The 17312-nt window shown below is 48.4% G+C and overlaps 1 protein-coding gene across 3 annotated transcripts in view; it reads right to left on the bottom strand.

Moving 5' to 3' along the window:
* Positions 1–5062: 5062 nt before the first annotated feature.
* MGLL (monoglyceride lipase) overlaps positions 5063–17312 on the bottom strand; it is a 102712-nt gene continuing 90462 nt past the window's right edge. For all 3 annotated transcript variants that reach the window (XM_063164776.1, XM_063164775.1, XM_063164777.1), the window contains 3 exons: positions 16128–16217; positions 10156–10371; positions 5063–8802 (listed from right to left, as the gene is read on the bottom strand). In XM_063164776.1, the coding sequence (XP_063020846.1) occupies positions 8677–8802; positions 10156–10371; positions 16128–16217 (432 nt within the window). In that variant the 3' untranslated portion in view covers positions 5063–8676. The remainder of the gene's footprint in view (positions 8803–10155; positions 10372–16127; positions 16218–17312) is intronic.

The following is a 17312-nucleotide window of genomic DNA, read 5'->3' as shown; positions in this document are numbered from 1 at the left end:
GAGATTTTTCAGCCTTTGTGTTTAACTACTCTGACTTGTTCAGCTCACTCCTGGGGTTGGAAGCCTGTGTTTTCTCCCAAACTGTGACTCTGCTGAAGTGTCTGGCAGTCCTTCCTCTCTGAGGACACAGGCACCTTGTTTTTTGTCTGCTTTCTTGTATGCCTGGGTGGCTACAATCTTTTGGGTGAAGGCAATAGCTGAGCTGTCTGTGCAGCCCCTGTTGACTTCAGAGCATGACTGGCATTCAGGGAATGAGCATCCCTCTTGTCCTTGTTGGTCTGTGTAGGAACATGAAATTTCCAGAGAGGAGATACTAATAGCATCTAAATGACTAATGCTGTTAAAGGGAGGGCTTGGAAAAGTTCAAGGCTTAATCTGGTTTTTGGGACTCGAGAAACAGCGCACACAAGGAGCAGCATTGTGCTGTGAGAGTAAAGGATGAGCTTCTGCAAGAGGCTGGAGCTGCTCATGTTGTACAGTCATGGTCAAAGTGGAGATGGCACTTCCCACACAGCAGTTTGCAGTCAGTGTGAGTTGACAGACTCGTCTGCTCAGGGTGACATTGTTCTCCTCCCTTGCTGTGGACAGCCTGGCAAAGCCATCACAGCTTTGGGAGCTGGAATGTGTCTGTGCCCAGCTCCCAGGGATGAGCCATCCCTGAAGCAGGTGATGGCAAACCATGGCTTGGTGTGGTTCTCTGCTCATGGTGTGTTGAGAAGCAGGTTTTTGTTTTACCTTCTAAGCTAAAATAGATTTGACAGAACAAATTTATTGAGAGGCCACACCAGCAAACCATTTATTATAGTTGGGGCCTGTTTTGAATAAAAGTGCTGGCTCTGCTGGGATTGCTGCCTGCCTTGAGGAAGTGCTGAGGGAGAAGGACAGAGAACCCTTTTGTAGGCTGCAAATGGTTTCAAGGGTTTTATGTTGGAAATTGGAGGTGGGTTATTGGCAATAGCCAAGGCAAGGGCTGCAGAGGGGCACTTAATTAGGCAGCCACATTTGGGTGCTGATATGGATGTGCAGATCCTTCAGGCAAAGTCAAGCTGTGCACTTCCAGCTTCCATGTGATCAGCATGTGGGGCAAAGGGGACGAGCACACACATGCCCTTTGCTTTTCCTGGTTGTGGTTAACTTTGTAAGCATAAAAGTGCAGGACAAGCTTTGAAGGGCATTTCAGCAGATTAAAGAAAACCTTGGAAGAGAGTTAGTGCCATGCAAACAACTAGCTCCAGTCCCAAGGGTCTGTCTGCCAGTTCCCAAAATAAGCTCTGAAAATGAGTGTGAGAGCTTTCCTCTCCCTCCTCCTGTTACCAGCAGAGCAAGCTCAAGGGGAAAGAGCAGGATTAGAAAGTGGGATTTGCTGGCTCATGGCAGCAGCAGTCTGCCTGCTCTGTTTGCTGGTATGGCAGAAGGCAAGGCTGTTGCTTTGGCGTGTTGGGTTGAGAAAAGAGCTGAAGGAAGTGCTGTGGTGTGGCCAGATGCTTCTGTTCAAGGGCTCAGGGAAAATTTGGCCCAAAATAACTTGATGTAGCTTTCCCATGGAGGAAACCAAGCTGGCCTGTGTTGCACTGTGATAGCATTAAAACTCCAGGAAGGAAAAATGCCTCCCTCTGTATTCTTTTATAACAACTTTGTGAGCCAGAGTCATCCCAGTACTCTTTGTACAAGGCTGTGACAGTGATGAACTGTGTGAGACAGGCTGTGCAGACCTGCTCTGAAGGGGAAGGAAAGCTGGTGTGTTAGTTACTGCTCCTTGGGATGTGCTTTAGGAGATGCAGGCTGATCTTTCATATCAAGGCTGAGTTGACATTGTATCTCTCCTGTGTGCTCAGAAGGTTTTATTTTAACACATTCTTGGCACAGCATAGCAGAACTACCAATATTTCTATTAATTTTCTTAAGCTTGCTTCCGTAACAGGAGGCAGCAATCTGCTCTCCAGAGCTCCTTCCATCCCCTTTCTCCATGGATCTAAGACTATAAATTATCCAGGAGTTTTAAAAGGAGTTGCTGGTGGCAAGTTCAATCTCCTTCCCGTTTTGAAAAGCTCTTCTTGAGAAGCTGAAAATGCTTCAGGTGAGTTGTTTTCTTCTGTGCTGTTCTCTGGCCTGAGTGCCAGTCAGGCACAGCATCTCCAAAGCTGCTCAAGGTTCTGGCCATGCTGCTCCTGGGGTGGCTGCACCTTCTCTTGCTGGGGGCAGGGAACATGGTATTTCTTGTTTCCTGGTTTTGTGACCTTTTCCAATCAGGCATGCAAATAAACATCAATCTTCCCAGTCTGAAGGCACACAGGGGTCAGTGCTTCTGTCTCTGCTGAGCACAGTGCTCGTGGTGCTGCAGTGAGGGGCACATCAGGCATTTACTGGGGATCCAGCACTCTCCAGTCACACCAGGGCCTCAGGGCTGGGTTTGGCACAGACCAGCCTCAGCATGGGATGTGCACCAGCTCAGCATGGGAGGAGAGGACTTGGTGTTTAAAGTGCACGGGGTGAACCCTGGAAGCTTTGATGTGACAAAGACAAGGACTGCCCTGTGCAGCCCACAGGGAGAATGCTCACTGCTCACTGTCATTTCAGCATGAGGCTGACCCTGCAGTCCAGCCAGAGGGAAAAGCTGATTTTTTTTATTTTTCTCTGTATGGGGAACGTGGGTTGTTTATTTGCTAAAAAAAATCTGCTCCAGGGTTCACTGTGTCAGCCTGCAGAGAGCTTTGCTGGTGTTGCCATCTATTTTTTTTTAAATGTAAATGAAGACAAGATGCTGACACAAAGGCTGCTGACTTTGGGAGGTCTGGGAAGCCCAGCTTTTCCTGGGTCTCACACCAAGGTTTACTGTGCCCTGGCAGATATTTTCTTGCCTTTGGTCATGGACTTTCCTAAGGTACCATTTGTCCTTTGCCCCTGAGCTGCCATTCCTTCCCCTCTGCCATTCTTGTCTCTGTGTTTTCTTAGAAGACAAGTGTTTTCCATGCTTGACATCTTGCCCTCCCATCAGCTCCCCCCCAGGCCAAGTAGCTTTCTTTGCCAAGTTCCCTTTGGATAGCACATATCGTGCAATCTATCCAAGCTCTTAATTGATCTCTTAGGAATTGTTTTTCATCTAAATTCCTGGAATGTTTCCATCCACTGAGGAGTTTCCTCCAGAGAGAAGGGAAATGAATCCTGTGCCACTCCCCTGCAGGAGTGGTGGCCATGGGAAGGCTTTTGTTTGGCTTGTGCCTGTTGGGAGATAGATGTGGGTTCTGCAGTGTTTGCTCAGTTGTGGCTAAATCAGGCAGCAGTTTGGAGAGCAGCAGGGAGGTGAGTGGCAGCTCCACATCAGCAGCTTCCCCCTCAGAAGGAGAAAGAGCATCCCAGATGGATAAGCCGGGAGAGCACGACCCTGTTTCTGTGTGCAAAGGAGTGTAGCAGGTGCCAGGCTGCAGTGTGTGTGGCACCCCTGTCTCTGGTGGTGTGCTGGCACCTGCACAGCCCTTCAGCTCCATCTCCCTTTTCCTGTGCTGGAATTCCGCCTGAAGCCAGGCAGGGTGGAGAGGTCCGTGCTCACCCCCAGCAGCAGCTCTGCAGTGGCTGCAGCCCCACTGCTCCCTCCTGTGATGCTCAACCAGCAGCAAATGGAGGTGAAGCACTGTGGGTTGTGTGCTGAGCAGATCTGAATGGAAATTCTTCACCATTCCCTGGAGCTGCAGCCTTTGCCTGCTCAGGGCCTGAGCCTGGCCTGGGTGGTGCCAGAGGCCCGGTCCCTGCTGCTCTGTGACTGAGTATGGCACCTCTTGTCTTACGTGCCAGTGGTGATGCAGGCTCTGTCCTTGCTGGAAAGGACTCCCAAGGAGCTCTCCCCACACCCTGACCCTGCTCTGGCTCCTGCTTTACCATTCCCTGGCTGATCCCCAGCTGGGAGCTACCCCCAGAGCCAGCCTTGGATAACACCAGGCTGAGGCAGGAGAAAAAGGCAAAAGCTTCAAGGTTCCTGCAGGATCACAGTAGAAGCACAGGCTAAAAACAGGAAGGCCACCTATGTGACAGCTCAGCAGCCATCAGCTGGTGACACTGGGAGAAGTGCACACTACCAAAAGGGCTCCTTTGGGCTGCTGCTGCTCCCAGCCCTTTGAGGGACTGTCCCCTCCCTCCTGTGCTCAGTCCCTGTCCCAGCACCACGGTGAGCACCCTCCAGTGACCCTCAAAACTGTGCTGAGCTTAACAAGCCACCAAAATATTAGAAGAAAGAGCTGTGCACTTGCCTAAAATGAAGCAAATGTTGTTACTAATGATGTTCCTTACTTGCATAGTGTGCCTGCTGGCTTGGTGAAAAGCCCCCGTTGTCTGTGTTGATGGGCATCAAAGCCCTTGGCCAGAGCTGGTGTGTGATCAGACACAGAGCCTGCACAGGACTGCAGAAGGCAAATACTCTTCTCTTGATTTAGGGACTTGAGGCATAAGGAAGATGAAATGAGTTGATGAAGGTTGTAGGTTGGGTCTGGTGCTGCTGATGGCTCTGCCCAGAGGGCCGGCATGGGAGCAGCCTGTCCTGTCTGTGCCCTGCTGCAGCAGCTGTCACAGGGTTTGGAGTGTGAGTGGCTGGGGAGCCTTACAAAGTGAATTGTCCTGAAATGTGAATAGAGGGGAGAGCAAGAGGGGACCTTGAGGCTGCTCTTTGGCCCAGCCCCACTCTCTGGGCAGGGTGGGGGCAGTTCTGCAGTGTGGACAGCACCAACCCTGGCTCTGCATGGACCAGGAGCTCTTCCAGCATCTGGGCACTGCCTGGGAGCTGAGAGCATCAGAGCCAGCCCCAGCCTGATCTGCAGCCACAGCTGGGGTCAAAATGTAGGATTTAATCAGCAGTTACTCTGGCCACAGTGCAGATGCTTCCTGTTGGAACTGGGTTTAGTTCAGGACCAACACCACATTTGTAATGGGTTTCTAAAAGCATGGGAGCCAGCTGCTGAAGCAGGCTGAGTTTGCCTGGTACTGCCTGTCCTCCAACAGCTCCACACTGCTGTTTGATCTGGGCTGTGGGAAGCACTTTGGAGTGGTCACCAATGACACCCTCAGACACACTCTGTTCAGAAAACATAACTTTATTATTAGTTGCAATATACATTGTATTCCTTTAAGAATCCTAAACTTGTATATGGTTTTTCCACTGAAAATACATGTGTATGTATATATGTTTTTTATATATGTATATATATATATATATATATATATAATGTATTTTATTGAACTGGAACACAACAGAACAAGAGAGACAACCTCAGGAATTACTTGTAAAAGGAAACGTGATCCCAAGGGGTTTGTGCTGGCAGTGTGCTAAGGTGAGTGGTATAAAAAGGATAGGCTAAATAGAAAACAGGGTGGGTTAGGCAGTGGGAAATGGCCTCTCAGTGCTACAGGTGGTGGGATATACAGTAGTTACACGTTGCTATTGCTCAGTCACGGGTGCCACCTGTTCTCCAAGGCAGAGCAGACTCTGGTGCAGCTCTGCACAGCTACTTTCATAAGGCTGGCTGTGCTCCCTGCAAGTGGTACCTGCCAGCTGGAAACAGTGTAATTACATTTCCCTCAGCAGCTGCTCTTCTCGTTGCTAATCTGGTCAGCCAAGGAAGAATTCCTCCGGGGCTTGGTGAAACCTAACTAGGTCAGTATAAAGGAGCTTACAGGCAGGGAAAGGGATCAGCAACAGCAGAGAGAGCTGGAATGTGCAGATTGCTGTCTCACCTGGCCCAGGCTGGTTTGTTCCTGGCTCCTTCCCTCTGCACTCATTTCCCCACCTGCCAAGGGGCTGTGGCCCCTCTGCTCAGCAGCCAGCCTGGGGTCTGTGGGGTCAGCACAGGCAGTGTCAGCTTCTTCTGGATAGGTTTCCCTGTGTTAATTGCTCAGAAGGTAACTCTTCAGAAAACTGGCTGAGGGTGGCAATACCTGCTGCCATGGCTTTGGGGTCATTTGGCTTATTTTTGTTGTTGTTGTTGCTGTTCTTTGTAGGTTTTGTGTGTAAACCTTTTTTCAAACAGCCTCCCCAGGCTGTGTGCCACTGCTGAGTTGAGCTGTAGACTGAAAGACAAGTCTTCCCCAGATCAATGTAATTGGTTTCCCTTTATTTCTGTTCAGCTGCAGATGTTTCTTGGGTGAAAGGACACGTTTTAGCAAAGGCACTGACAATGAACGTTCCTCTGCCTGAAGCCAGGTTGGAGGGAGCAGAGGGGCTCTGACCCTTCTGCTGAAGGGTCACTTCCCTCTCCCCTCCTGCAAAGTGCTTGTCACTTTGGAAGGGATGTAAAAATTGTGGGCATTGATTTACTCCTCCTGACTTCCTCAAGAAAAGTGCTTTCAAAAATCCTATCCTTAAATCATCATCTTGCTACTACCCCCGCAACGTCTGTCACCTCTGGATCACACCCACTTGTTTCCCCTTCCAGCTGAAGGAGCAGGTGAGATTTATCACTGCTGGAGTGTTTCTCTTCTTGCAGTCTTTCTCCAGCAGCATCTGGCCAGGAGGGAGCTTGCTCAGGCAGCAGAAGTTGCCTCAAGCCAGGCTGCTGGAAGATGGAAAGCAGGTGCCCTGCTCATTGCTCCTTCCCAGAGTAAGTGTCACCAGAGGTTTCGCAGGGGCTGCTGAGAACAGCTGATTGCACTGGAATAATATTTCAATTAAAAGCTAACCTTGCTGGGAGAACTACAGCTCTTTCCTCTCTTTAGAGGCAAGAAAATACAAATGCCAAAGTGCCTGGATCAACCTGTATAAAGGAGCTTCCCTGACTTGGGCCCCTTAGGGCAACTACAAGGATACAACCTGCATCCACACGTCTTTCATCCATCCGTGCTGCTGGGACTGAATGGGACTGAGCCCTGATTCTGACTGTTATTGCACAGAGGTCCTTTCCTGAACCTTGCTAGAACTGCTTCCAAAGGGAGAAGAGGTGGGTGATCCCCTGGCTGTCAAAGGAGGGATCCAGCCCTGGGGACAGCAGCTCAAGGCACAGTGCTTGGTGCTTCTTGCTGCTGCCAGGGAAGGCAGTAAGGGCTGGTGTGTCCCTGGGGCAGATGCCCCACTCTCTCATAGTGCAACATTTGCATTCTCTTCTGCAAAAGCAGAGGGAGAGGTGCAGGTTAAGCCCCTTCCCTTTGGATAGTGCCAAGTATATTCATGCTGAGGCCATCACGCTGGATAAATCGGCCTGCACAGTCACTCTGCCATCACTGTGCAGCTTTCACTGTGCCAGTACAATGGCTCTGCTCTCATCCAGGGTCTAAACTCTCTCCTCCCACCCTGCTGCTTGCAGAGACTCAGGCAGCTCAAGAATTTGCCTTACCTGTCCACAGGCTCCTCCAGAGCAGCTCGTTCAGCAGGGTCTGTGGATGCCCAGTGCACAAGGTACAGGTGGGAGGGATGGAGGGATGGATGATCTTACTCCTCACTCTGCCTTCAGTCCCCACATGTCCTGAAGGGCTGATCCACCCCAGTGCTGACTGGGAGGAGGCTGGGATGGCCTTGGACAGGATCTCTGCTCATGCTGTGGGGGCTCCTGCTAAACCAGTGGACCATGAGGACACCCACTGCTACTCCCCAGCCACCAGATGCTCTGCACTTCTCTCTAGCATTATTTTCAGGACATTTTCCAACTGATGAAGGAAAACAACAGATTATGACTGTAAAGTTATGGTGAAAGGACCGGATCCTGGTAGGACAACATTGTTCCTTGCCAAGAGAAGGAATGATTAACTCCTCCTTTGCTCTCCTCCCATTTCTTTCCCAGCTTCCAGCCACCTCTATATCATATATTATATTACTATATTCTCTTATAACTTTGACTTTGCTTTTTCATTTTCAGTAGCACAAGTGATTAATTCCAAAAGGAAAAAAGAAAGGAAAGTTAAAAAAAAAAAAAAAAAAAGAAGAGAGAAGGAAAAAACCCCTGACCCTAGGGATATTTACAGAATAGTTAATCTTGCAGAGGAGATGGGGTTTGACATGGGGAAAAGCAGGGGAATTGAATGTGCTAAGTGGTTTTGAATCCACATTCCTGCTCTTCCCTCTGGGATCCTGCCTGGATGATGAAAATCAAAGCACTGTTCAACATGCTTTCCCCAAGTGCAAACTCGCAGAGGATGTGCAGGGTGGTGGGGGAGGCATCTCTATCCCCTGGCCTGGTCTGATTAAAAAGGTAGTATCCAAAGGGATCTGATCTTGAAAATCAGCCTTTCACCTTCAGGGAGCTGTCAGCTCCATCTTCAGCCTCTCCTCATCACCCAGCACCTTTGTTAGTGCTCTCCTCTCAGGGACCAGGGTTTTTAAGGTGCTGGATGGTGGGGACAAGGGACGCACCTGGCATCAAAACCATGAAGTGGAAGATACTGATTTCTTTTACATACCAATAATTATTGCAGTATAAACACACCCCAGTCACCACAGCGAAAGCAGAGAAGGGGAAGCTGTGGAGAAAGTTTGGTGGGTGGGGGGCACCCCACAGCTATCAACTCTTCTCCAGATTAGGGCAGTGGCCATTTACATCAGCAAATAATGCCCCACCCTGTGCGTCTCCCCCCACCCTCCCTTAAGATGTGTGTGATAAAATATTCCAAGAATCCCTCCATGTTAGATCTTTTCCCAAGAGATTTCTAGTAAGAAAAACATCTATTCCTAGAAAACCCCAGTAAGAGCTGCAAATGTGATTGCTCTTAAGTATGGCTGGTTTCCCCAGCTGCTGAGACCTTCTGGCCAATCCATGTCAGTATTTCTGTGAAGACAGAGGTAGAGACCTCAGGCAGCTCTTTGTGGAGGGCATGATAGGCTTCCTCATACACCTGCAACCAGGGAGAAGTACAGATCAGCACAGAAAAAAATAAATCTGCATGAACAAAACAGCCTTCAGTCCCCTCTCATCAACACCCACAGGTCCAACACCTCCTGCCCACCACTTGTCAGGTTTTTCCAATATGTAGCAGGTTATGAAATCAAGGAGATGCCACTGGTGGTGCTGGCCCTCAACAAGCAGGAAGGTGTTGACATTGCTGCCTGCCTGACATCTGTGGGTACCAGAGCACCCTGCTGCCCTTTAGGAACATAATGCATGTCCCAGCCCCATTCCACTAGGGAGGAGGAAATACTTATCATGCCCTTGGAATGTAAAGGACAATGGGGGATGTTCCCATCATGCCTTGTGCAATTTTACTCCTTTTATGCTCAGACTATCCAGTTATTTTTCCGATGACAAAAGCTTTCCCTTGGTCTCCCTCCCTTTTCTTTCAGGTTTATTCATGTGCTAACAATTGGTTAATCAGCTGTGGTTCTCTTGAAATGAGCAGATGTGAAGTGGCTTTTGTTGTCCAGCATTTTGGAAAGACCTTCCTGCACCTTTACACGCTGGGACATGAGGTAAGGCTGGTGCCCACACAGTTGGCATTGTTCAGAAGAGCTTTTTTGAGCTTTTTGGGTCAACGCTTTACCTGCTCAGGCACTTGCTCTACTTCCACACCAAGAGGGAAGGCTAGGGCCAGGTTTATAGATAGTTAGGTGGTTGGGGTGAATGTGTAGGGTAGCAGCTCTAGAAGGTTAATGAGTAGGAGGAAGATTATGAGGGATGTTAAAATTAGGGCTCATTTGTGTCCTTTTTTGTCCAGGGGCATTATTAGTTGTTTTGTAACTAGATTAATAAATCATAGTTGGAGGCTTCAGAGTCGGTTAGCGATTCATCGATTGTCTAGGGATGGTAGTAGGAGAGCTGGGAATGCTATTGAGATGAGGATTAGTGGGATTCCTAGGAAGGATGGGCTGAAAGTTGGTCAAAGATGCTTAAGTTCATGGTCAGGTTCAGGGGTAGTGCTTGGACCGACGGGTGGCTTGCTAGAGGGGGGATTTATTGATACGAATGACAGAAGTTTGGGTTGGATGATTATATGCTTCATGTCCAAGACACCCTCTAGGCATGCAGCCACCATCCCCTGCCCCCAGGCAGGCTGTAGCTGGTGAAAGGCCACCACACTGAGCCCAGGGAGGGCTCAGCTTGGGCTGGTTAAAGGGGCTGTCACCTGCCCAGCCTCCCCCATGCACCAGCTCTGTTTGCCTCCGTCTCTCTGGAGGCCAGCAGCTCCCACCCCTCACAGCCACTCATGCTCACTGACAGCACAATCTCCCAACCACCAAGAAAGCAGGATGACCTTGAGTGTTTTGTCCTGGCTCGGCACGGTGTCCATGAGCAGGTAGGAGCCCCTGATGTCGCAGAGCTTGTCGGAGGAGCCGTGTAGCACCAGGATGGGCAGGGTCAGCTTGGGCAGCGCGCGCTCGATTCTGGCGATGGCGTTCATCAGCTGGATGACAAAGGACACCTTCATGCCGCCGTGGTACACCAAGGGATCAGATGTGTACGACTCCATCTGGCAGGGAGAAAGAGGTGGTTTGAGATTAGCAGTATTTCATGCATATGAGAAAAAGCAGGTCAGGCTGGCAGTGAAGAGTCTTGCCTTGGCTTGCACGGTCATTCCCCACTCTCTCAGGGGCCATCAGAGTCAAGGGCGAGGTACTGTGGTTTACCAGCATCACTCACACAACCTGACATGCTATTTGCTGCATGTTTCTCTCTTACATCACTAGAAAATATTCAAGCCAGAGCTCTTTGACAGGAGCTCCTGCAGGGAAACCACCAGTGTTGGACAAAGACCATTCCCACAGGGACTCCTGCCTGCATTCTTCTCCTCTGCTGTGCCCTTCTGTCATTCCAATGTGATATCTCTTCTACAGAGATATCTCTTCTTCAAAGTGTTTTATTTGAAAGCTAATGTTCTCCAGGCCAGTTGAGTCTGCTGAGGGCTCAAATGTTCTCTTTCCCTGTCTGGGGGTGGTGACCACGACCTACACCTCCAGACAGATGACAGAGGTGACTGCAAAGCCAAGGGTTCATCTCTGGCTGCAAAGCGTGACAGACAAGGCAGCAAATGATGGCATTAGGTGGTAGGCAAAAAAAAGTAGTCAACAACTTGCTTAGCCAGATTGTGAGGGGATAAAAATGCTCAAGTGCTGGTACAGAAAGTTGCTAGGAAGGAGTAGTTACTGCAGCAGGCAAATCTACAGTAAATATTTGTATACTGTATGTGGAGACGGCCCACACAGACCCCACTATTGCAATATTTGCCAGAATGCTTTGATTATGGGCTGGTCTCTGGCACAGCCTTCACTTTCTCCCAACCCTGGCAGATGTTTATAGAAATGATGGTTATTTATAGGTTAGCTGAAAACAGTCTCCTCCTCTCCTCACAGGCACTGAGGTCTGTTCAAATTCTACCTTGAAGGCTTTAACTTGAGGTGCTTTTGCTTCTGCCTGTGCCTGCCCTGAGGGGACCATGGATGGGAGGTGACCCAAAGGCCACCCAAGGACACTTAGCCATTTGTAGGGGCTAAGGTAGGGGTGGTACAGGCAGGCACTGTAGGACAGAAAGGTTTTGGGGTGGATTCTGTCTTCAGTTCCCTGTGAGATGAGATTCTCAGGGTGGCAGAACATGGTGGGGATGGTGGGAATGCATGGTGGGAATGCATCCACCTGGATGCATTCACTTGCCACAGGGTTTGAAGGCAGTTTCTCCTGTTGTCATCTCCAATGACCTGGAGCACAAAACACTGAAAATGTAGGTGGCAGTGGCACTCTGGTGCTCCCAAGTCTTTCCCCATCACTTTCTTACTTCCAGTCCCCACAATCTCCCACTGCTTGAATCCATGGCTCCTATCCCTACATGCAGCAAGAGAAAGATGTGGGGGGAAATTTGGGACTGTCAGTGGCTGACACCCCTCAGACCCAGCCCAGAGTACTGAGGATGGTCCAGGGAGGGTCAGCTGTACAGCCACTCCACTTTGTGTTGGACTGAAAAAATTCAAGTCAGAGAACTCACTTAGGGATCCTTGGAAGTGGTGGATGTTTCTAGGATTTGATTAAGGCTATTGTTGTATTTTGGTCTCTGCAAGATTATGTCTGCTCTGAAGTGAGGGGTAATTTTTGGCAGGGAGACAAAGATAATCATCACAGCTCATCATATTAGGATATTACACACAGCATCTCCCTTTCAAAGAAGTATGTGCTTGCTGAAGGTTGGGAAAACTGCTTGTAAGAGGCAACTGCAAAGATGAGACTGTGGTTAAGACATTGGGACATGGTAAGCATCCTCTGCTCCTGCTAATGGCCCTGGGAAGCAGAGACTGAACAGCTCACAGCCCTTTTGGCTCTGCATGGACCATCCCAGTGCCCAACCAGCTTGTTGGTGCAGAAATCTCCATCTGCATCTTTTATCCCCTGCACTCTTCAGCTGCACCTTCTCTGCTCTCCAAAGTCTTTCAAACAGGGCAAGAAGCTGCCTGTGTTTAGAAGAAGTTGTTCCCTTGTGAATGTGCTCATGGAAGAAGTTCAGCTTTGACTTTCAGAACACCAGGGGCCTGGTGGGGTGCAGCTCACTCTCCTGTTGACAGCTGGGTCCACCCTGGTATGCTCAGTCAAACATGGGGACCCTCATTAGCTTTTTGAGCAAAAAAAGTGTGCATTGGCTACTTAGCAACTGGCTTCAACCTAATCTGGACTTATGTCACAGTGCTGTGCTAAAGCAACAGAGTTTTGAAATGGTTTTAGTATTTTTTAGTTTGGTGGGTTTGTTTGGTTGGGTTTTTTTAATTGAGTGTAATAAATAAGAGATTTTGCAGCAGGGATTCAGGAGGGATAGGTGACAGAAGGTCCCTTCCCATGGAGTAAAAGAGTGTTGATGAATTCATGTGAGCTGACCTTGTCCCCAGCCCCATAAATGCTACAAGAATAACCTGAAGGGTTTCTTCTTTCTCTTGGTGTCTCAAAGAATGGGGATTTTTTATCTACTGAGCAGCCAACAAATATTTTTTGTAGTGGATGACAGGAGAAAAAAAAAAGACCAAATCCAGTCCCAGCTCAAAATGATCAGGAGTGCAGGGGCAGTATCCTGTTCATAGTCAGTGAACAGGAATCCCTGTCAGACTAATGCTCAGTGATGGGGTGAGTGCCAAGCAGCAGCTCTCTGGGGAGGGAGGAAAGAAGGGAATGGGCTTCATGTTTTGCAGGCTACAATCTGCAAACCCTGCAAGCCCTGAACTGTTGTTGCTGCACCAAGCTCTGAGATAGGGGCAAGAACAGAAGGTGATCCCAGGAGAGCTGTGACTGCTCCAGACACTGCCAGGCAAAGGCTCTCCAGGGTCCCTCTCAACAGCTGTTTTTATCTTTATGTAATTCCAATACAGAAGCAACCCTCAGGTTGCTGCATTGCATTGACCTGTTTAGAGGTCTGCATCTCCTCTTGCAGCCCCATCCCATGTGGACTTGGCAGGAATAAGGCTTGAATCAGGGGACCATTCCACTAAATCAACAGCAGCTAACAAAGATTACAGGGGTAAAGAGGCTCCTGTCACTGTGATGTCATTCCTCTTTGGAATAACAGGACTGGTTTTTAAGGTTGCTTCTTGCTCTCTTTTTTCTCTCTTGTGTTTGGTACAGCAAACATCAAACAAACATCTCTGCATCATTCCATATTTCAGTCCCCATAGCCTGAAGACAGCTTTCTGGGAACACAAACTCATTAGGAAATTCTTGGATGTTGTCCCAAAAATATTTCTAGTGAATAGAAAGCTGGTCTGGCAGGAGAGTATGTGTAAGATATAAATAATGGATGTTTCCTGCACATTGTGTGCTTTAATTTGAGTGTCTTGAATCCAAAAGGAGGGTGGGGTGTGCTTAGAGGCAGGCAGAGGACCAAAATGCTGTGCCTGGGCCCTCAGATCCTGGTGTCTGAAGGGGGTCAGGAAAGTGCTTTACATCACTACCCCAGCTGCTCTGTCACCTGTGTGCTCAGGGGCAGGTGAGAAGGCAGCACAGCACACAGGGAGTCTCATTTGGAAAACATCTCCATTATGGGCAGGCTCTGATGAAGCAGAGCTACACCTTTATCCACTGCAAAAGGCTCTCCCCTTGCTCCATGGAGAGGGAGAGGGCACAGCAAAACAACGCTCCAAGGAACCTTTAGAGACTTGAAGCATCACAGAACAGACCAAGCAGCAGCAAATACGTGGTTAGAAAGACAACACAATTGCAATTATGATAAACTATGTCCAGTGGTTGCTGTGGGGACTCCTACCATCGCCACAACACGGAAGTGCTCAGTCAATGCTGTGTGCCAATTTCAGGAGCTCTCTGACACTTCCCTAAATGCATTATTATTATTCAGGATGTCCCTACATCATCACTTTTCTCCTACAAAGCTATCGAGTGCAGCAGTTGCATCTTCCAGCTCTTGGAAGTGTATTTAAAATATCTTTAAATGTTTTAAATTGAAAACATCCTTTAAATGCAGCTGCAGCAGAGTTCAGGAGTCACATAACAAGTCAGAGCAGAGGCAGGTAAAGACCCACAAGTCACAGACATGCTCACTCTTCAGGTAGGGAATAAAGCTCTCCAATCCCTCTCCCCTCCAAAGCACTGATTGCTTTTATCCTCTAAATACAAATGTAGATGTGAAAACTTTGCTCTGTGCCGTTTTAGAGAATTGATTGTCTAGTTTAAACCTTTTCTCTGAATTATATGCAACGAGTTATGGCAGCTGAATGCAATTAGGAACAGGTTTCTACAGCTAGATTGGAGTTCAGCCTTCTTCCCAGGCATAGATTTTGTGCAGCCTCATCTGGTGCTTTGGAGCATATGTCACATGGTGCATCAGCGGATGCACATGATCTCACTCCACACTGGTCCTGTCTTCTTTTCCTCAGCTCCTTGGATCTTTCCACCTGAACACAGTGAAATCTTATGCTCTATTCAAGGATAAGTGAACTGAAAGTCATTGGAACAAAAACCCCTCTGGCAGTGCCAAGAAACAACCCTGAGCCTTGAGGCTATTCTGGGAAACTCTTTGCTTTCCAGTTTTCTGAATAGGTGAGCCAAAGATGTGGGATATGCTGAGGCCAAATGCACTCACACAGGTGCTGGCACTGTCTTTGCCCCTGATCCTTTCAGCTTCAATTCTAATGCTGGTCAAGCTGCCCTTCCAGAGAAAGGCAATTTATTAATTCCTAGTTAAAGTATGAACCATTGCATGAACAGCAGGGAAAATTACAGCATCTGCCAGTGAGATGTGAGCATGGGAGCACAGGAACAAGTCACCACTTTGCACCAGCAAAGCTCTTCAGACACCCTTGAGTGCCATTTCCTATAATTCAAGAAAAAATGGTGCTTTCTGAAATGCACTAAGTTCTGGGTCTAGCCTAAGCACCTTCATTCACTTATAGTTTGTGATTATCTCCTTTCACTCCTCCCACAGTGGTGAGAAAGAAAAACCCTCATTTGGTGGTGTTGCAGCAGTTGCAGCTACACCTGTTAGTGCAGGGATGGCACGGACAGGCTGACATGGTTATCACCAGGAGTGGGTGGGAGTGAGACAGTCCCAGGCTGTTGTGGCACTGTAAAAACTCAACCCAGGACAGTTCCATGCACATTCACAGTGGTGAGGCTGGAGCTGTGTTGTTACAACAGTTGCTTCAATTCCCTAAAGTATTATTCTTGGGTGCAGCATGGAGATATAATTTGTTTGGAAAGGCTGTAGCAGAGTCAGAGTGTGGTCCAGGAGACCTTGGAACAAGTTCTTTGGTTCAAGCATGCTCTTGTCCTCTGCTTGAATGCATCTGGCATGATGTGATCCTGGTTTGGAAGCAGCAAAACAAATTCCCAGGACTGTGAGGTTTTGCATGATTTCACTGCAAGGACCAGGGGTGGAAAAGTTGACTTTAGCAGTGTGTTTGCTACCTGAGCTGGGTTGTGCTGCTGTCATGAGTGGTGGTGGTGCAGCGAAGATGTGGCTCCCACGTGCTTCCCCCTGCAGCTGTAGCTCTCTGCCATGTCTGGTACCCAGAGCAGCTGTGGGTGCAAGGCAGGGGGGAGCAGCTGGTTCCCCACAGCCTTCTGTGAGCAGCCAGTTCCACTGGCTTCAGAGACATGTCACCTTTCTGCACCAGCACAGATTCTGCCCTCCTGATTTAGCAAAACATTTGCTAAACATTTCTAAAACATTTCTAAAAGAAAAATTGCAAGACTGGGACAAGATGCCAACTATACAGTGAATTAAAATGGCATTAAGGTTCTCACCTCTTTCTTGTTCCGGGAAATTGCACTTGGATCTATGGACCCCAGTGAGAGGTTTGGGAGCACAAAGTTCAGCACTTTTGCTGCAAAAACCTGTGGGAGAGGAAAGGAAACAAAGAGCCAGTTAGAGGAAGAGAGGGAACATAGAATCCCAAATCCTGAGATGATGGAAATCAGCACAGGAGTTAAACAGTTGAGAATTGTCAACTAACTCTAGAGAAAGATCTGTCCTATATTTAAACCATTTCTCTTAACGAGGAAAGTGTTTAAACTGCTCCTGGGAGCAGGGAGTGGGTGTGCTAGACTGAAATGCCGTCAGCTGTCCGTCCACATGCAGCAGCACAACTTCATTGTGCTGGGGCTTTTCCTCATTCTTCAGTTAATTTCTGAAAGGCCTCAGTTAAGTGCTTTGATAGGAAAAGGTCGTTTCCAGCTCTTAGAGGGCTGGGTTTCGGTATTTTCCTTCCCTTTCCTTGCTGCCACAGCTCTGCTCTCAGGCTGCAGTGCATAAGTGATGCTGGGTGCCATTTGCAGCAGTTGCCTAGGCTGCACTCATTTTGATAAGCATATTCTCCAGGGAACCTGTAAATAAACAACAGCCAAGTGTGCATGCATTGGCTAAGGGAATCCATTGCTCACACGTCTCCTGGGAACCACACACAAAAGCACTGAGCAGCCCGGGCTGGAAACTGCTGCTAGAAGAAAGGGTAACATCTTTTATTTCAATAGCACTACAAGCACATTGATATCAGAGTTCTCTGATCTTTGATAGCTGTCTTTAATTAAGTGATCGCTGCTTAAGTGAGAAAATGCACAGTGAGTGTTCATTGGTCTGGTTTGTGGAGCTGTGGTGTTCACAGCTAACACTTGGAGGTAGGCTGTCCCTATGCCCTCTGTTTCTGCAGATACCTAATCATTTCTGAAGTACTCCCTGGCACTTCGGATCACAGATGACACATGACAGATTAATTATGATATTAGGGGAATAACACAAGGTTGAAGTCAAAGTCATTGAGGAGGGAAAAGCAGTAAAGACTCATAGCAGGTTTGGTAACACGTGTGTACCTTGGTGTAGACACGAGCAGGAGCAGTGTCACTGCCAGTACCCTGAGCCCCTCACTGGCTATGACATTGTGCCAGCAAAGTTAAGTTTTACTTTGCAGGTATGAGCTTATGATTATCCAAGAA

The sequence above is a fragment of the Melospiza melodia genome, chromosome 10 (genome assembly GCF_035770615.1).
Source record: "Melospiza melodia melodia isolate bMelMel2 chromosome 10, bMelMel2.pri, whole genome shotgun sequence".
Taxonomy (NCBI): Eukaryota; Metazoa; Chordata; class Aves; order Passeriformes; family Passerellidae; genus Melospiza; species Melospiza melodia.
This window is presented reverse-complemented; position numbering and strand designations above follow the sequence as displayed.